This window comes from Enhydra lutris, unplaced genomic scaffold, assembly GCF_002288905.1.
Source record: "Enhydra lutris kenyoni isolate GAN:26980312 unplaced genomic scaffold, ASM228890v2 scaffoldscaffold8, whole genome shotgun sequence".
Lineage (NCBI taxonomy): Eukaryota > Metazoa > Chordata > Mammalia > Carnivora > Mustelidae > Enhydra > Enhydra lutris.
In genome coordinates, this window is record NW_019154092.1 from 30,293,988 (window position 1) to 30,310,740 (window position 16,753).

Genomic DNA, 16,753 nt, shown 5'->3' on the forward strand with positions numbered 1-16,753 from the left:
GGGGAATTAGATGTGTTTCTGCAGAACAACAGGGGTGTGAACCCAGGACAGCAGTTAACTCAATTAAGTGGAGTTCATGGCTCTGTCTCATGCTTGGGGGAGAGGGCAGCCTTCGGAGTTTATTCTCCTTGATTCCTTGGAATGATCAGAACCACCTGTCAGGGAGCCTGCAGAAAAGGTTCTTACATTGGCCTGGTTGCCTATGAGCTGACTTCAGCTCCAGTGTTCTTCCTGGGTCCCATCTCGATCTAGGGGATTGGTTTATTTATTTAAAAAGTTGTTTAGGGCACCTGAGTGACTTAGTCGTTAAGCATCTGCCTTTGGCTCAGGTCATGATCCCATGGTCTTGGGATCAAGTCCTGCATTGGGCTCCCTGCTCTGCGGGAAGCCTGCTTCTCCTTCTCCTAGTCCCCCTGCTCGTGTTCCCTCTCTCGCTATGTCTCTCTGTCAAATAAATAAATAAAATCTTTAAAAAAATAAAATTGTTTAAGAATGGAGTTGTATTTCATGCATCATAAAATTCATCTATTTCAAATGTACAATTTAATGATTTAGGCAACTTTACCAAAGGTGCCACTATCACAATAAATCATTTAGAACATTTTCGTTCCCCCAATAAGATCTCTGATGCCTGTTTATAGTTCAGCCCTGTTGCCCCCTCAGTCTCAGGCAACCACTAATTCACAACTTTCAACCTCTTTCTATATCTTTGCTGGACATTGCCTATATAAATGGACTCGTACACTAAGTGACCCCTTAGGATGTTTTTGTGGCTGACTCACGGCATAGCCCGTAGATTGTTACTTTCTATTATGAATACTTTCCCATTGTGTGGCTACACCCCATCTTGTCTCTCTGTTCATCAGCTGAAGGGTATTCATGTTGTTCCCAGAATTTGGCTTTACCAATAAGCCTGCCCGTGAACATTTCCGAGCAAGAATCTTTGTGTGGACATGTGTTTTCATTTCCCTAAAGTATAGAGATGTGGTATTGCTGGGTCACAGAGTAGTTGTAGGGTCACCTTTGTGAGAAACCGAAGGAGAGGGTTTGGGAGGAACAGGAGGGGAGAAACAGAGGTAGTGACTTGATGGCTTTGTCTCTGTAACCTGCCAGGTAATCCTCACAGCCAGAATATCAGCAGCAGGCTCACCCACGACACCGTGGAGCATGTGCGCTACAGGTGAGTGGCAGGCAGTCCCAGGTGGGGGGACTTCTTTCCTACCCCCCACGGCATCCCACCAAGGTTCCGAGTGTTCCGTGTTGGTCTAAGGAAGATCACATTCGGCTAAATGGTCACGTGCAGAGTGACGACCGTTAGGGGCAGAGGACAGGAAGGTCAGAGTGAGTAGGTAGGGAGCAGGGCAGCCCCGAAGCACAGGCAGGCAGCCTTGAGGTGTGCTCGGGTATTGTATGTGGCTCCAGGCTGAGGCCAGAGTGCCTGGGGGCCAGAGGGACCACAAGGGACCCAGTTTCCTAAGCCTCATTTTCATTTTCATTTTTATTTTTTTAAAGATTTTTATTTATTTATTTGACAGACAGAGATCGCAAGCAGGCAGAGAGGCAGGCAGAGAGAGAGAGAGAGGAGGAAGCAGGATCCCCGCTGAGCAGAGAGCCCCATGCAGGGCTCAATCCGAGGACCCTGGGATCATGACCCGAGCCGAAGGCAGAGGCTTTAACCCACTGAGCCAGCCAGGTCCCCTAAGCCTCATTTTCAGAGAGAGGAAAAAAGGTTTTCTTTGGGCTTTCTTTTCATGTGTCATTAGGCATTATTCATCAACAACCCCCCCCAAACTTTTTACTAGTATGTACAGCTTGAAATAGCTCTTTGTATTTTTCCACATGTAATAGTTTTTAGTAAGTAGTTTCCAAGTGGTGCCTAAAGTTACTTGAATTGCTATAATTTCAAGTGATTTCTAATTGGCAAGGGAGGCTGGGCTGCCAATATTAAAGGCACCGTGAAGTCAGTTGGTGCGGGAGCCAGAGAGCAGACTGAGGAAAGAGTGTTTTCTTTTTCTTTTGTGTTTTAAAGATTTTATTTATTTATTTGACAGAGAAAGAGATCACAAGCAGGCAGAGAGGAAGGCAGAGAGAGAGAGAGGAGGAAGCAGGCTCCCTGCTGAGCAGAGAGCCCAATGCGGGGCTTGATCCCAGGACCTTGAGACCATGACCTGAGCTGAAGGCAGAGGCTTAACCTACTGAGCCACCCAGGCACCCTGAAAAAGTGTTTTCTAGGATTAAGGTTTTGTGGACTTTTATCTTTTTTTTTTTTTTTAAAGATTTATTTATTTGAGAAAGACAGAGCACCGTGGGGAGGGGAAGAGGGAGAGAAAGAATTCCAAGCAGATTCCCTGCTGAGCGCAGAGCACAGATGCTGCGCCCACTCTGGGCTGGATCTCATGATCTTGAGATGGTGACCTGAGCTGAAACCAAGAGTTCGATGGAGTGACTGCGCCACCCAGGCACCCCTTGGACTTTTATCTTCTCTGTGGAGGGTGGGGATGTGGGTGGTGGAGCTGCTTTTGCCAGTTGGACCCTGTTTGTCATCTCCTTGTGCAGCTGGCTCTGCCCCCGCCCTCACTTTGCCATCGTGGCAAAGCCGACCTGGGTTTTTCCCTAAAAATGAAGGCAGAGAGAGGTTCTGTGTGGTAGAGATGCAGCTGCTCTGACCATGTGACACCATGAGACCCCAGAGCTGGCATAACACTCTGCTTCTTCCAGGATTCTGGCGCACTTCCACACCTCCCCAGAGGACTACAGCGTCATTTTCACGGCAGGAAGCACAGCTGCTCTTAAACTGGTGGCAGAGGCTTTCCCGTGGGTGTCCCCCGGCCCGGAGAGCCCTGGAAGCCGGTTCTGTTACCTCACGGACAGCCACACCTCCGTGGTGGGCATGAGGAAGGTCACCATGGCCATGAACGTCACCTCTGTCCCGGTCAGGCCAGAGGACATGTGGTCGGCGGAGACTCGGGGCATGGATGCCGGTGACCCCGACAGCCAGCTTCCACATCTCTTTTGTTACCCCGCACAGAGTAATTTTTCTGGAACCAGATACCCCCTGTCCTGGATAGGAGAGGTCAAGGCTGGGCGGAGGTGCCCGGTGAGCATGCCCGGGAAGTGGTTCGTGCTGCTCGATGCGGCCTCCTACGTGAGCACCTCCCCTTTGGACCTGTCGGTTCACCAGGCCGACTTTGTCCCCCTCTCCTTCTATAAGATCTTTGGATTCCCCACCGGCCTGGGCGCTCTGCTGGTGAATAATCGTGTGGCTCCTCTGCTGAGGAAAACCTACTTTGGAGGGGGCACAGCCTCTGCGTACCTCGCAGGGGAAGACTTCTTCATCCCACGGCGCTCAGTGGCTGAAAGGTAACCTCACCTTGGGGGTGGCTGGTAGCAGTTCAACAAGGCGAGGGGCAGGCCTGTGTCGCCTATAGGATTGTGCGAGGGACCAGACTGGGCGACTGGGGTCAGAGATCTGGGTGGGGGCGGGATTACAGGGATGGAAGCTGGTGGCAGGACTCAGATCTGGCAGGCGGAGGTTGGCTGGAGCGTGCCCCAGGCCCCCATTTGTGGGCTTCTCTACAGCTATGAGAGGACAAGGACTGCGAGGGGCGGGGTGATGGGCTCTTGGGAGAGGAAAGGTGGTGTGGGGAGCCATGGCCCGAGTGTTGATGGCTGGGACCCATCAGGTTGAAGGCGTAAGAGGGTGAAAATGACAGCTGACCCAGGGTTCTACTGGGGCCAACAGTGGAGAATACTATGGGATAGGGACAGGGAGCTAGTCCCCCTGCAGGTGCCTCAGAAGGCGGGGGGCCTGGATGTGAGGGTGGGTCAGATCCCCCACAGACCCAGGGGCAGACTCAGGGTTCTGCAGGCAGGGCCGTGTCCCCTGCAGTAGAGTCACTGGTCAAGTGTGTAGGCCCCAGAACTGGATTGCTGGTGGGGGAATCCTGGCTTTACCACACGCCAGCTGTGGGGACATGGGCATGTGACTTGATTCCTGAACCTCATGTTTTTCTTTCTTTTCAAGAAACAATCTTTTTTTAAATGATTTTATTTATTTATTAGAGAGAGGGGGAGAGTTAGAGAGCACAAGTAAGGGGAATGGCAGAGGGAGAGGGAGAAGCAGACTTCCTGCTGAGCAGGGATCTCCACGTGGGGCTCTATCCCAGGACCCTGAGATCATGACCTGAGCCAAAGGCAGACGCTTAACTGGCTGAGCCACCCAGGTACCTGTGGTGTCTCTTTTACTTAGGACTCCTCCGTAGCTGGGGGATTCTGAAACAGGAACAGTAATGTAAAACATTTTGTATCCAAGTGTGAGAATATAACAAGTAATATAACCAAGTGAGAAGAGAATGATAGGCACACATCATATAAATTAAAGGCAGATCACAATAACAACTCAAACTTTATCAAGCCAATAGGAGCATCTGAAGGCTAGGAGAAGTGGCGCAGCTCGGATTGGGCCCTGTGTAGGTGGGCTGGGCAGGATCAGACCTCTTTCCTTCGATCGGGTGGATTGCTTCTCAGCAGGTGCTGCCCCAAGATTCCCACAAAGCTGAAAATATTTACTTACCGCTAGAAGCCTCATTTTTTTCTTGTGAACTTAGGACTAGAACTCAAGAGATTTAATACTCAAAACCCAAATGTTTTTTGAACATGTACCCAGACCATGCTCTGAATCGTTTTATAACCCAAGGAGATACAACCTTTGATGGAAACAGCAAACTTCCTTTCCCCCAAGAGTCTATTAATTATTGATTAATAAATGATTATTATCAATCAGTAACCTAAGTCATTATAGGATAATAATGTTTAATTTACTGAAGATTATTTAGTGATTAATCAATTAGTAATTGATTCATTATCAACTAATTCATTTTTTAATTATTTTTAATTATTTTTTATTATTTTTTAAGGATTTTATTTATTTATTTGACAGAGAGAGATCACAAGTAGGCAGAGAGGCAGGCAGAGAGAGAGAGGAAGGGAAGCAGGCTCCCTGCTGAGCAGAGAGCCCGATGTGGGACTTGATCCCAGGACCCTGAGATCATGACCTGAGCCGAAGGCAGCGGCTTAACCCACTGAGCCACCCAGGCACCCTAATTCATTTTTTTTTAAAAGAGTTTATTTATTTATTTGACGGAGAGAGATCACAAGTAGGCAGAGAGGCAGGCAGAGAGAGGAGGAAGCAGGCTCCCTGCTGAGCAGAGAGCCCGATGCAGGGCTCGATCCCAGGACCCTGGGATCGTGACCTAAGCTTGAGCTGAAGGCAGAGGCTTTAACCCACTGAGCCACCCAGGCGCCCCAACTAATTCATTATCATTATTTTTTAAAGATTTTATTTACTTATTTGACAGAGAGAGATCACAAATAGACAGAGAGGCAGGCAGAGAGAGAGGAAGGGAAGCAGGTTCTGTGCTGAGCAGAGAGCCCGATGCGGGGCTCAATCCCAGGACCCTGGGATCATGACCTGAGCTGAAGGCAGAGGCTTTAACCCACTGAGCCACCCAGGTGCCCCCCAACTAATTCATTATTAATTCACAATTGATTCATTATTGTCAGTTCATATACTTGATTCATAATTATTAATTATTAATATATTGGTTTTATAAAGAAATTAACATTTCAGTAACAATTTTTTTTAAGATTTTATTTATTTATTTGACAGACAGAGATCACAAGTAGGCAGAGAGGCAGAGAGAGAGAGAGGAGGAGCAGTCTCCCTGCTAAGCAGAGAGCCCAATTCGGGGCTCGATCCCAGGACCCTGGGATCATGACCTGAGTGGAAGACAGAGGTTTTAATCCACTGGGCCACCCAGGCACCCCTGGTTACTCAGTAACAATATTTTGAGCAAATCTCATCTCTAGAATATTAAAATACGAAGCACAATATTTCCACTGAAAACTTTGACTTGCTTTGAAAACTCACAGCCAGGCTCATAGAGGCTACGGTTTCCCACCATCTTTATGCCCGTGCTCTCTGAAACTTCCTATCTCTAAGCTTCCCCCTTCTGTGGCAGCCTGAGGACTGACTCTGCTTGTCAGAGCCTGGGTCCCATCCTGTCCCTGCTCTCTGCTCAGAGCCGTTCAGACACATGGTATCTCCCCAAGGTAGACATCCTCTGACTTTATCTCCTACCACTCTCCACCTTGCCAGCCAATTCCCAGCTCATTCCCAGCTCATTTCTAGCTCCTGCACACCTGCTCCTGACTGCTCTGATGTTCTTACCATGCAGGAAGTGTGCCTGCCTCTGCCTGCTTGGGGTCTTTACTGCAACCTCTCCCTGGGACACCATTTCCCTCTGAAGCTGTGAACTCAGTTTCAAAAATGATACTTGGGTTCCATAGCATTTCGAATGATACTGTTTCCAAGATCATATGTGGTTCCATAGAGTTTGGGATCATTGACACGTAGTTCTTGGATCACGCTTGACTGATGCCCTGTCAGTGGTGTTCTCCTGGGTCAAGGGCAGCATTTCAAGAGCCCAAAGCACTTGAGGTTTTGTCCAAGTATCCATGGGGACAGGATAACATTTCTCAAGGTGGTGACTGTCTTTTAGCTCCTTTTATTACCAGGGCCATCCTTTCCCAAGAAAGCTGCCAAGCGAGCTGACCCCATGGGTCTCAGTGTGCAAAGCCCTCTGTCCTGACGGGGAGCGCGAGCAGTGGTTTATAAGGCAACAGAAAGAAGGTATTCAGAGATTATGGCTAAGCCTAAAATCAGAACCTTGTTACACACCACAAAACGCTCATGGAGATGTTGGTCACAGCTTGACCTTGTTTCCCTCAACACTGTTACAGGTTTGAAGATGGCACCATCTCGTTCCTTGACGTGATAGCACTAAAACATGGATTTGATGCCCTAGAGCGCCTCACAGGTCAGTGGAGCCTTTCATTTGCTCCCAGAATGGGAGAGAAAAGAGAGGGTCTGTGCGAGTGGCTGGCCCTTGGCAGTTGAATAGTTGAAGCTCATTCTCAAGAACTTCTGAATGACTTCTGAGGCAAGAGCAAGAGACCGAGCTGCCTTTTTTTTTTTTTCCTTTTTGCCAGTTAAAAGAACATTTTAACAAGTAAGAGATATTATAAATCAGGAGATGCGTACTTTCACAGCCACAGAGAGGTCATCCTTGGTCCCTCGACTGGGAATGGTTATAGGTCCTGAGACCTTAATCAGCTGATCCCTTGCTGGGCTATCCCTCTTCTCCCATGGGGGAGCTATATGAAGAGCCCACTTTGCCCACGAGGAGCTCATACTCCGAGAGGTTAAATGCCTTCCCCAGGGTCAGGGAACTTGTGATTGAGAGAATAGGGATTTCAACCTAGGCCATAACAATGCTTAACCCTTGGGCATCTGAATGGCTCAGTTGGTTAAGCATCTGCCTTCAGTTCAGGTCATGATCTCAGGGTCCTGGGATCCAGCCCCACATAGGGCTCTCTGCTCAGTGGGGAGCCTACTTCTCCCTTTGCCTGCTGCTCCGCCTGCTTGTGCGTGTGTGCGCTTCCTCTCTCTCTGTCAAATAAATAGATAAATCTTAAAAAAAAAAAATTGCCTAACCCCAAGCCCGAATCACTGTCTCTGCTGTGATGCATGTCTTCTTTCCTGGCAAGTGTTTGGGGAGTGTGGGCAGGTGGGGGACATTCACTGTAGGCTGACAAGCACACGGAGACCATGTCCCATTGTGTGGAGCTTGACACAAGGGCATACAGAACTAGGAGAGCCTCTGACTCAAGTGCCAGGCATCCACCATCCTGTTGTGCTCCTGGACACTCCTCCAGAGGCTGAGCTTCTAGAACTGGGTGGTACTGCTTGAACCCATCCATAAGGAAGTGGAGTTGTGGTGAACCAGGGATGTGGCTCAATGATTAGGTAGTCACAATAATGAGAGCCTTCAGGTTCTCAACCTGAGCCCAATACTGGAGGCAGATGGAATTCACAAGAGGGAGTGGGGTAGCCTTGATGGTAAGGCAGGAAGGTGACTGGACATCATCCAGGACAAAGAGGAGATAATGAAGACAAGCTTTGAGCAATGAGCACTTTTCCAAGGAAAGATATTAACAGAGACCACAGGACAAGCTACAGGTCTGATGGGGGCAGGGGCAATAAAGCAATCCCTAATTATTCCTACTTGTTTGCTCCTTTAGAAAAAAATGTGATGAAATGCCTGCAACATAAAATGCACTGTTTTAGCCAATTTAAGTGTACATTTCAGTGGCATTAAATACATTGACATTGTTAAGCAGCCATCCAGCCCTGACACTGTCTCTAGAACTTCTGCAACATCACACACTGAACTGTACCATTCGACAGTAACTCCCCTTTTCCCCTTCCCCCAGTCCCGGGGAATCTCGATTTTCCTCTCTGTCTCTGAATTTCCTATTCTAGGCACTTATATAAGACACAGTACTTGTCCTTTTGTGTCCGGCTTATTTTACATGTTTTCAAGCTTCATCCATGTTGTAACACGTATCCTTAATAGATTTGGATGGTGTTAAAATGATTTAAATATTAAAAGAAACAGCAAAAAGAAACGATCCTTTTAAAGATAAAATTGTGACCTGACTGGCACAGTTGGTGGAGCGTGTGACTCTGGATCTCAAGGTTATGACTTCCAGCCCCACGTTGGGTATAGAGATTACTTAAAAATAAAATAAAAAAAAATAAAAAAAACTAATAAAGATAAAATTGTACATCTTTGCCATCTGTAACCCAAGGGTCTAAATTAAAAAAAGAAAAAAGAAGGATGACAAGAATTCTTGTGGAAGTTTCCACAGAACAACAACAGTCAGGTGTTGGGCAGGGCCCCAGATCTACACATTAATCAATATGTCCAATCCCACACACTATCTACGGGTATTTACAATCATTAATCTGAGCTCCAGCTTGGTGGTTAGAATGACCTTGTTTTTCTTAAAAATGAGTGAGTGAGGGGCGCCTGGGTGGCTCAGTCAGTTAAGCATCTGTCTTTGGCTCAGGTCATGATCCTTGGGTCACAGGATCGAGTCCTGCATGGGGCTCCCCACTCAGCAGGGAGTCTGCTTCTCCCTCTCCCTCTGCTTGTGTGCTCTCTCTCTCTTTCAAATAAATAATTAATAAATAAATTAATAAAATGAGTGAATTACACGTGAAGTTCATGTTTCTAATGTTTCTCAATCGTTTTTGAGGTGGGATGGAGAATATAAAGCAACACACCTTCACCCTGGCTCAGTATACCTACATGGCCCTGTCTGCTCTCCGGTACCCCAGTGGAGCCCCCGTGGTGCGGATTTACAGCGACTCTGAATTCAGCAGCCCGGAGGTGCAGGGTCCAGTCATCAATTTTAATGTGCTCGACCCCAGTGGGAACATCATTGGTTATTCCCAGGTGGGTCTCCTCGTCACCTCCCACCATCGTTCACAGCAGGAGCGCCGTCCTCTGGCGCTCTGCCGCCTTCCGGAGCCCTGCAGGTGCAGTGAGGGTCCCTGGGTGCTTGTGGCAGCTGGGTGAAGGGCAGCCCGGCCGTGGGTGGAGGGGTTACGGCCCTTCCTTAGAGGCTCCGTATGCTCGTTTCTGTGCCGTTCTAACAGACATGACTGTTTAGTTTACCAACCCTCCTTTTTTAGCCAGACATTGTCAACTTCAGGTGCGAGGAGAGAGGGGCAGAGTCTTTGATCGCAGTGGAAGGGGACAGACGACAGCTTGCCAGCGAGGGAAGACACCCTGAAAGAGTGTAGGCAGAAGAGCAGTGTAGACAGAATAGTACTTCTGAGGCCATTTCATGTCCACTCAGCACGGTGGCCCCAGTGACACTTCAGACCGGATCACAGCATCACGCAAAACGGGGGCCTGTTTCCACCATGTATTTGCATGTGGCTCAGAATTCGGAAGTCCTTCTTTACAACAAGTAGAAACGACGTCCTCACAAAAGCCCTATTTGTGCCGTAGTTCATGCATATTATGAGTTCAAAGGATTTAGTAGTTTGGTTATAAAGTAGTTTGTGCAAATGTACTCTCTGTATCTATTTCCCCTTGAAAACAGGACAAATAGTGGAGGTTGGGAAGTGCTTGGGTCCTTGCCATAGCTGGGTAAGTTGGTCAGTGCTCAGTCCATTAAATCTCTAGAGTCGCATCAAGCACTCACACATGGTGGTAGATGGTCCCCAGGTGGGGTGTCACAGCCTGCCAGGGCTGGGGAGACCGAGGCCCTTCCCAGAGCATGAGTTCCTGAGCAGCTCTGTGAGGGGCAGGTTCAGTGGTCAGATAAGTTTGGAAGAAGGTGTTCATCTTGGGTAGGTTTACTGCACAGACCCCCACTCAGTAAGAACCCCCACTGGCAGCCCGATGGGATTTTTAAATGCTTTTGGAGGATGGTGGGAAATGCATCTGGAGGAAATGTTTTGCTTTCTAAAATACATTATTCTGGGTGATTGGTAACCTAAGTCTCTTTCTTGCATCTGAATAAGCTTGTGCTTGCTGTGAGGTATGAAGGAAGACAGACAGGTGACCATGAACTATGCCGGGGCAGGCAGAGCAAGGAGGGAATGTTGCATTTGGCTAGAGAAGCCTCAAAGAGGAGAAAAGCCCTGGGTTGGGCACAGGGGGAGACAGCTGTGTAGGTGTCCCACTGATTTCACCAGGACTCCTATTCCCCGAGGTGGACCCGGGACAAGTTTCTCCCTCCGGGGCTTTGTAGAGGCAGCGTGTCCCACGGGTGACCAATGGATTCTACGGCAGAGGCTTGGCCAACTGTGCTGCTGACTCGGGAAGGTCCAGCCTGGTTTCCGCAGGCTCCTTCCCCATGTAGGAATCCCACAGGGATTTGGTGGCTTTCAGAAAGGTCAGATGGTTTCATGGCTGGGTTGGGCTCTCTTTTCAGGAGATTTCAAAAGAATCTGTGATTCTTTTCAGAGAATTCAGCTTTCCGTAAGGAGCTTTGGGGTTCTTGTTTTTGATATCCAGGCCTCCTAATTCCATTCTCCTTTGTGTGGAAGTCACTCTACTCAGTGGTTAAGAATGTGGGTTCCGATTCTGACTGCCATTGGTTGGCTCTGTGAGCATGGGCAAGTTAGTGTCAACTCTCCAGGTGTCCATGAAGCGGGGATAACAAGGTGCCCTGCGGATAGTGTTGCTCTGAGAACTAAATGAGATATGCTGTAGAATGCCTGAGCATGGGGCCCAGTAGGAAGCAAGGGCTCAGTAAGCACTGAGTGTGAGGGCACCTGCGGCGGGGTGGGGGGTGGGAGGGCTCTCTCGCCCTCCCTGGATGCCGTGCTCTTCCTGGCGCTGAAACCAAACCTTTCACCTGGCTGAGATCCCGCAGGGTTCAAGGTGAGAGGGTACCACCTCATGACGGGAGGTGAGGAGGAAAGGTTAAGTGTGGCCAAAACAGCTTCTTCTAGGTGGGGGTCTCCTCTCTTCTTGAATCTTGGTGGGTTTGTGACTCGCTCATAACCAGGAGAAGGCCACAGAAGGGGACGCTGTGTGGCAGAAAAGGCAGTGCCACATCAGCATTATTCCTTGGGACGTCCACTTTTGGGCCTCAGGTTACCACGCAAGAAGGTCTACCCTGAGGCTGCCGTGCTCTGAGGAAGCCGGCCATGTGGAGAGGCCAAGCACAGGCCCTCTGGTGGCAGTCCTGTTGTGAGCCCTCCTGGCTGGGACACCAGACACACACCCGACGCATTAAGTGAGTCTCCAGATGACTCCAACTCCCAGACAGCACATCACTCCCAGCCTTGGCGTCTTCCCAGCTGAGACTCGGGAAATCATGGAAAAGAGTCAGGCATCTCCTCCGCTCTTTCCAAATTTCCGACCTACTATAGCTGTGAGCACAAAAAAACGGTTATGATTTTGTTCCACCAAGTTTGGTGGCCTGCTTAGCAGCAGTGGTAACCGGGACTGTAAATGTGGGGTATGGGGGTTGGGGGGTGAGCACAGGAGATTTCCAATTCCAGTTGGCAGGGGTTGGGGTGCGGTGGGGAGGGAGCTTCCCTAGCAGCTGCCCTTTGAATGGAGGCCACCGGACTCTGGAGATGGAGTTGGCCTGACCCCGTGGTGTGGCCTGGTCTCCGCTCAGAGAGCCAGGGAACACCCGAATTTCATTAGCAGGTCCCCACGCCACTCAGCTGTTTGCCCAAGGTAAAGGAGCAGAGTTGTTTTCCTGAGGCCCCTCAGTTCAACCCAGAGAATGGCTTCTTCTCACTCTGACAGTCCAGGGGAGAGAGCTCAGGTGAAGACGGCCATGGTCTCACCAGTGTGGGAGGCCCCATTGCTGTGCACAGCCCGGCAGGAGCGCGAGCCGTCGTGTGGTGAGCTGTGTCTGCGGAGGGGGCCCGTGGCTCCTGGCTGCCTCTATCCACCCTGCACTGTGGATTCCCAGGGACAGAAGCTTCAAAGGTTTGCCCAGCTGGGCAAGATGTGTTTGTTTTCCTGAATGCAGTTAAGCGACTGACCTGAGTTTAGCCAGAGTCGTCTGGGCTAAGGACCCTCAAGGGGCTCCCAGACACGTGGGAGAATGGAACCCTTGACCCATAGCCGGGCAAATATCCTCCATGTGAGCCCTCCCTTTGAGCCCTGAGGGAATACAGATCGCTTCCCAGAGCCTTCAGGAGACAGGAAAGAGCCTTGAGACTTCTGGATTGAACAGCAGTTCTGTGATTCAACTCAAAGTAAGGGATGTTATGGAAAGCAAATGGATAAGACACAGTGTCAACACAGTCATGTTTGTAGCCCAGGCTGTGAACCCAGACAGGGCAGCTCTGAGTGATAGCTCTGTGGGGACTGCTCTGTGATCAGCCTTGGGGCAGAAGATGCCAAGGAGCGGTCCCGCATCCGGGCCACTCGGATTTTATTTTTGTGGATCTCCCTTGGAACATGTGGGCTCTTTGAAACAAACAAACCAACAAACACCAACTAGTTTATTATTTTTTTTTTAAATTGAGATAATGTTGACATATAATATTGTATTAATTTCAGGTGTACAACATAATTATTATATATATATATGTATATATATATATATATAGAATATATATAGAATCTGAAATGATAACTGCTGTTTAAGTCCAGTTAACATCCATCACCACACACAGCTCATTTTTTTTTTTTTTTAGAGATTTTATTTATTTGACAGACAGAGATCACAAGCAGGCAGAGAGGCAGGCAGAGAGAGAGGGGGAAGCAGGCTCCTCGCTGCGCAGAGAGCCCGATGTGGGGGCTTGATCCCAGGACCCTGGGATCATGACCTGAGCCGAAGGCAGAGGCTTAACCCACTGAGCCACCCAGGCGCCCCCACATAGCTCATTTTTTTGGTGTGATGACAAATTTTAAGATTTAGCAACTTTCAAATACATGTAACACAGCATCAATAACTAGAGTTACCATGCTCTACATTACATCCCTGAGACTTATATATCTTATAACTAGAAGTTTGTACCTTTTGACCACCTTTACCCATTTTGCCCTCCATCGCTGACAGCCACCAGTCTGTTTTCTCTATCTGGGAGTTTGATTTTTTTTTTTTTATGGTTCCACATATAAATGATATGATATAGTATTTATCTTTCTGTGTCTAGCTTACTTCACTTAAAATCATGTCCTTGAGGTCCATCCATGTTGTCACAAATGACAGGATTTTCTTGTGTTTTTTTTATGACTGAAATACACACACACACACACACACAAAGTTTCTTTATCCATTCATCCTTTGATAGATACTTACATTGTTTCTATGTCTTGGCTACTGTAAGTAACGCTGTGGTGAAGTGGGGGGAGCATATCATTTCAAGATAGTATTTTCACTTTCTTCAGATTAATACTCAGAAGTGGGATTGCTGGATCACATGGTAGTTATTTTTAATTTTTTGGGGACCCTTCATACTGTTCTCCATAGTGGCTGCAACAATGTACATTCCCACCGAGAGTGCACAAGGGCTCCCTTTCTCTACAGTGTTTGCAAAACTTGTTATTTCTTGTTTTCTCAATAATAGCCATTATAGTAAGTGTAAGGTGATATCTCATTGATTTGATTTGCATTTCCCTGATGATGAGTGGTGTTGAACGTCTTTTCATGTACCTCTTGGCCATTTTTATGTCTGTTTTGGAAAAATGTCTTTTCAAATCTTCTGTCCATTTTTAATAGTGTTGTTTGTTGAAATATGAGCTCCTAATTTGGAATTTGGCCTGAATTTGACATTCTCAGTTTTCTCAGGCATACATTATAATCCATCTGGATAAACTTTAGTTATCAGTGACATTTTATCAAATGTGTTTAGTAAATCCATGATAGATCAGGGCCCTTGGGAGCGAAATTCCAAGCTCAGATTTTCACTTTATTGTTGGGAAAGTGTGGTCCACATTTTGATCTGAAACTCTGTCCCAGGCCATCTGAGTAAAACTGGACGTTCTTCATACTGGTCTCATGTCATATTGAACCCGCAGGTGGATAAAATGGCCAGTCTTTACAACATCCACCTGCGAACTGGCTGCTTCTGCAACACTGGGGCCTGCCAGAGGCACCTGGGGATAAGCGACGAGATGGTCAAGAAGCATCTTCAGGTTGGTAATGCTGGTCATCTCCAATGGTGGCCTCTCCAACCACCCTGGAGGCTGGTCTCGTGTCTGGGGTCAGAGATCCCAATCAACCATGAACTGGATTTTACTTAAAAAGAGAGAGGAAGACCCGGCACAGAAACAAATGCAGTTTTAGTTAGAATATTTGATCCTACAGAACATTGTGACCCCAACTCTTTGGGTGACTGACCTGGGTTCAGCACTGGGGCAGGTGGTTGGCCTGAGCAGCAACCAATCCTGGGCAGCCCCGCTTGGAGAGTTTCAGGGACTTCTTGCCTTCCTTTCCCCTCCTCCCAGAAGGAGCACCCAGCCTGCTTTTGGCTTTTGTAGTGGCCTAGGCTGGCCATTTATATGTCTTTTTTGGAAAAATGTCTATTCAAACCATCTGTCTATTTTTAATAGTATTCTTTGTTGAAATGCGAGCATCTTCACATTTCACAAGAGAAGAGCATCACTGTCTTGCTTTCTTGTCAAAGGGATGCAGCCCTCCCTTTGGTTCTGAGAGAGGCTCAAGGGAGTGACCAGCAGGTGTTTCTCTTGAGTCAGTCCTGGGGAGACCAAGAAGCTGACCCATCATGCTTCCGAAACTTTGGTCTGTCTTGCTGGGTCCATGGGATGTCATGGTGTGTGGCTCTGGGTAAATGCCTTCCGTGCAGTATTTCTTTTAACCTTTTTAACGATCCATTGAGATTGGTATTGACCTCGGTTTGCACCTGAGCAAAGCGAGATTCACAAAGGAGTCCTCGTGCTTAGCGGAGCAGGGCTCAGACACACAGCGTGTGTTACTCTTACTGTTTCTTCTCCTGGGTTAAGTTTCTTCTCCAAAATGATTTCAGATTTATCCATGTGGAATGAGTCACCCTGGCTGACTTATTTCCTTTTTATTCTAGGCTGGTCATGTCTGTGGAGATGATGTGGACATCATAAATGGGCAGCCTACAGGGTCTGTGAGGATTTCCTTTGGGTACATGTCTACACTTGAGGATGCCCAGGCCTTTCTCAGGTTCATCATAGCAATGCAACTGCACCAGTCTGATGGCCAGCCTCTCCCTCGGACCACCCCTGGGGAGGCTGGAGCTGTGTCAGAGAGCGAGGCTCTGGATGCCAGGCTGATCACTGTGGACACATGTAGTTCTTCACCTCAGGAAGATGTCCGCACAGCCTCTGGGGTTGGCGACGACTCGCCTAGCACTGTGGATGCAGGGGGTTCGCACCCACATCTGTCAACGGCCACCGGAACCCAGGAGACCGCTCCAGAGAAAGCAGCAGGAGTCCTGCATGGGGGCCTTGGGCCACATGTCATCACCAATCTTTACCTCTACCCTATCAAATCCTGTGCTGCATTTGAGGTAAGGGTTTTCAGGGCAGCCCAGTGACCACTTTTTGTTTTTATTGTTGTTTACTTTATACTATTTTTTTTTTTGATTAAGTGAAGAAAAAAGTACAGGAAGCAAAGCAAGGCATGCAGAAGATCAAAATCATATTCAGAGTGCTGTGACATGGGAGGGGTCATTCTCATTCCACCCTTCCTGGTTGGGGCTGACTTTTGAATGCGGCAAGGCTTAGAGGTATGCCCGAGACGATCCTGTTTCTGAATGGCGAACACCTAGTTACTCTTAATAATTATGGATATAATTTTCAGTGAATGGGTGTGCTGGTTCCTTGCTGAAGTATTTTACATGCTTTGTCTTGTTCTGTCTTTAAAACAAGATGAGGTGCATGGTAATATCATCCCCATTTTATAGATATGGAACCTGAGAGCTATTGAGGTTAAACAGTTTGTCCAGTCATCAATGATAGAGGAAAGATTTGAATCCGGGTCTGCTGACTCCTTGGGTCAATGCTTTTATGTGACTTGTTCTGCTGAGCACCCCTATTGGTATGAACTATGTTATGTCTTGAGATGGTCTGGTGTGGTGGTTACATGAGCTGGGCAGTTGGGTTGCCCACCTTGGCTGGCCAGCCAGCCCTGACAGCCCCGTGGTGGCCAAAGTGTGGCTGTCTTCCTATGGCCTGTGTGTATCCCAAGTCCCAGGTAGAGGTCCCAGACTCCTGAGCCTCTGGAATTACAGGCTCTTCGGTTCCTGATCAGACATACCATGGTCAGGGCTGTTTGTGGCCTGCTTTTCATGGTTGTCCCATGGGAACCTGTCCTCCAGGCTGAGACCATAACAAGCAAGTTCACTTTCACTTCCTAAAGGAGG

At 48.2% G+C, this 16,753-nt stretch overlaps 1 protein-coding gene across 1 annotated transcript in view; it reads left to right on the forward strand.

Moving 5' to 3' along the window:
- Positions 1 to 16,753, forward strand: part of LOC111142621 (molybdenum cofactor sulfurase) — a 58,469-nt gene that overhangs the window by 9,840 nt on the left and 31,876 nt on the right. Inside the window, exons 3-8 of the mRNA XM_022495931.1 lie at positions 1,114 to 1,180; positions 2,719 to 3,360; positions 6,802 to 6,878; positions 9,163 to 9,362; positions 14,418 to 14,534; positions 15,440 to 15,898. Of these exons, the coding sequence (XP_022351639.1) occupies positions 1,114 to 1,180; positions 2,719 to 3,360; positions 6,802 to 6,878; positions 9,163 to 9,362; positions 14,418 to 14,534; positions 15,440 to 15,898 (1,562 nt within the window). The remainder of the gene's footprint in view (positions 1 to 1,113; positions 1,181 to 2,718; positions 3,361 to 6,801; positions 6,879 to 9,162; positions 9,363 to 14,417; positions 14,535 to 15,439; positions 15,899 to 16,753) is intronic.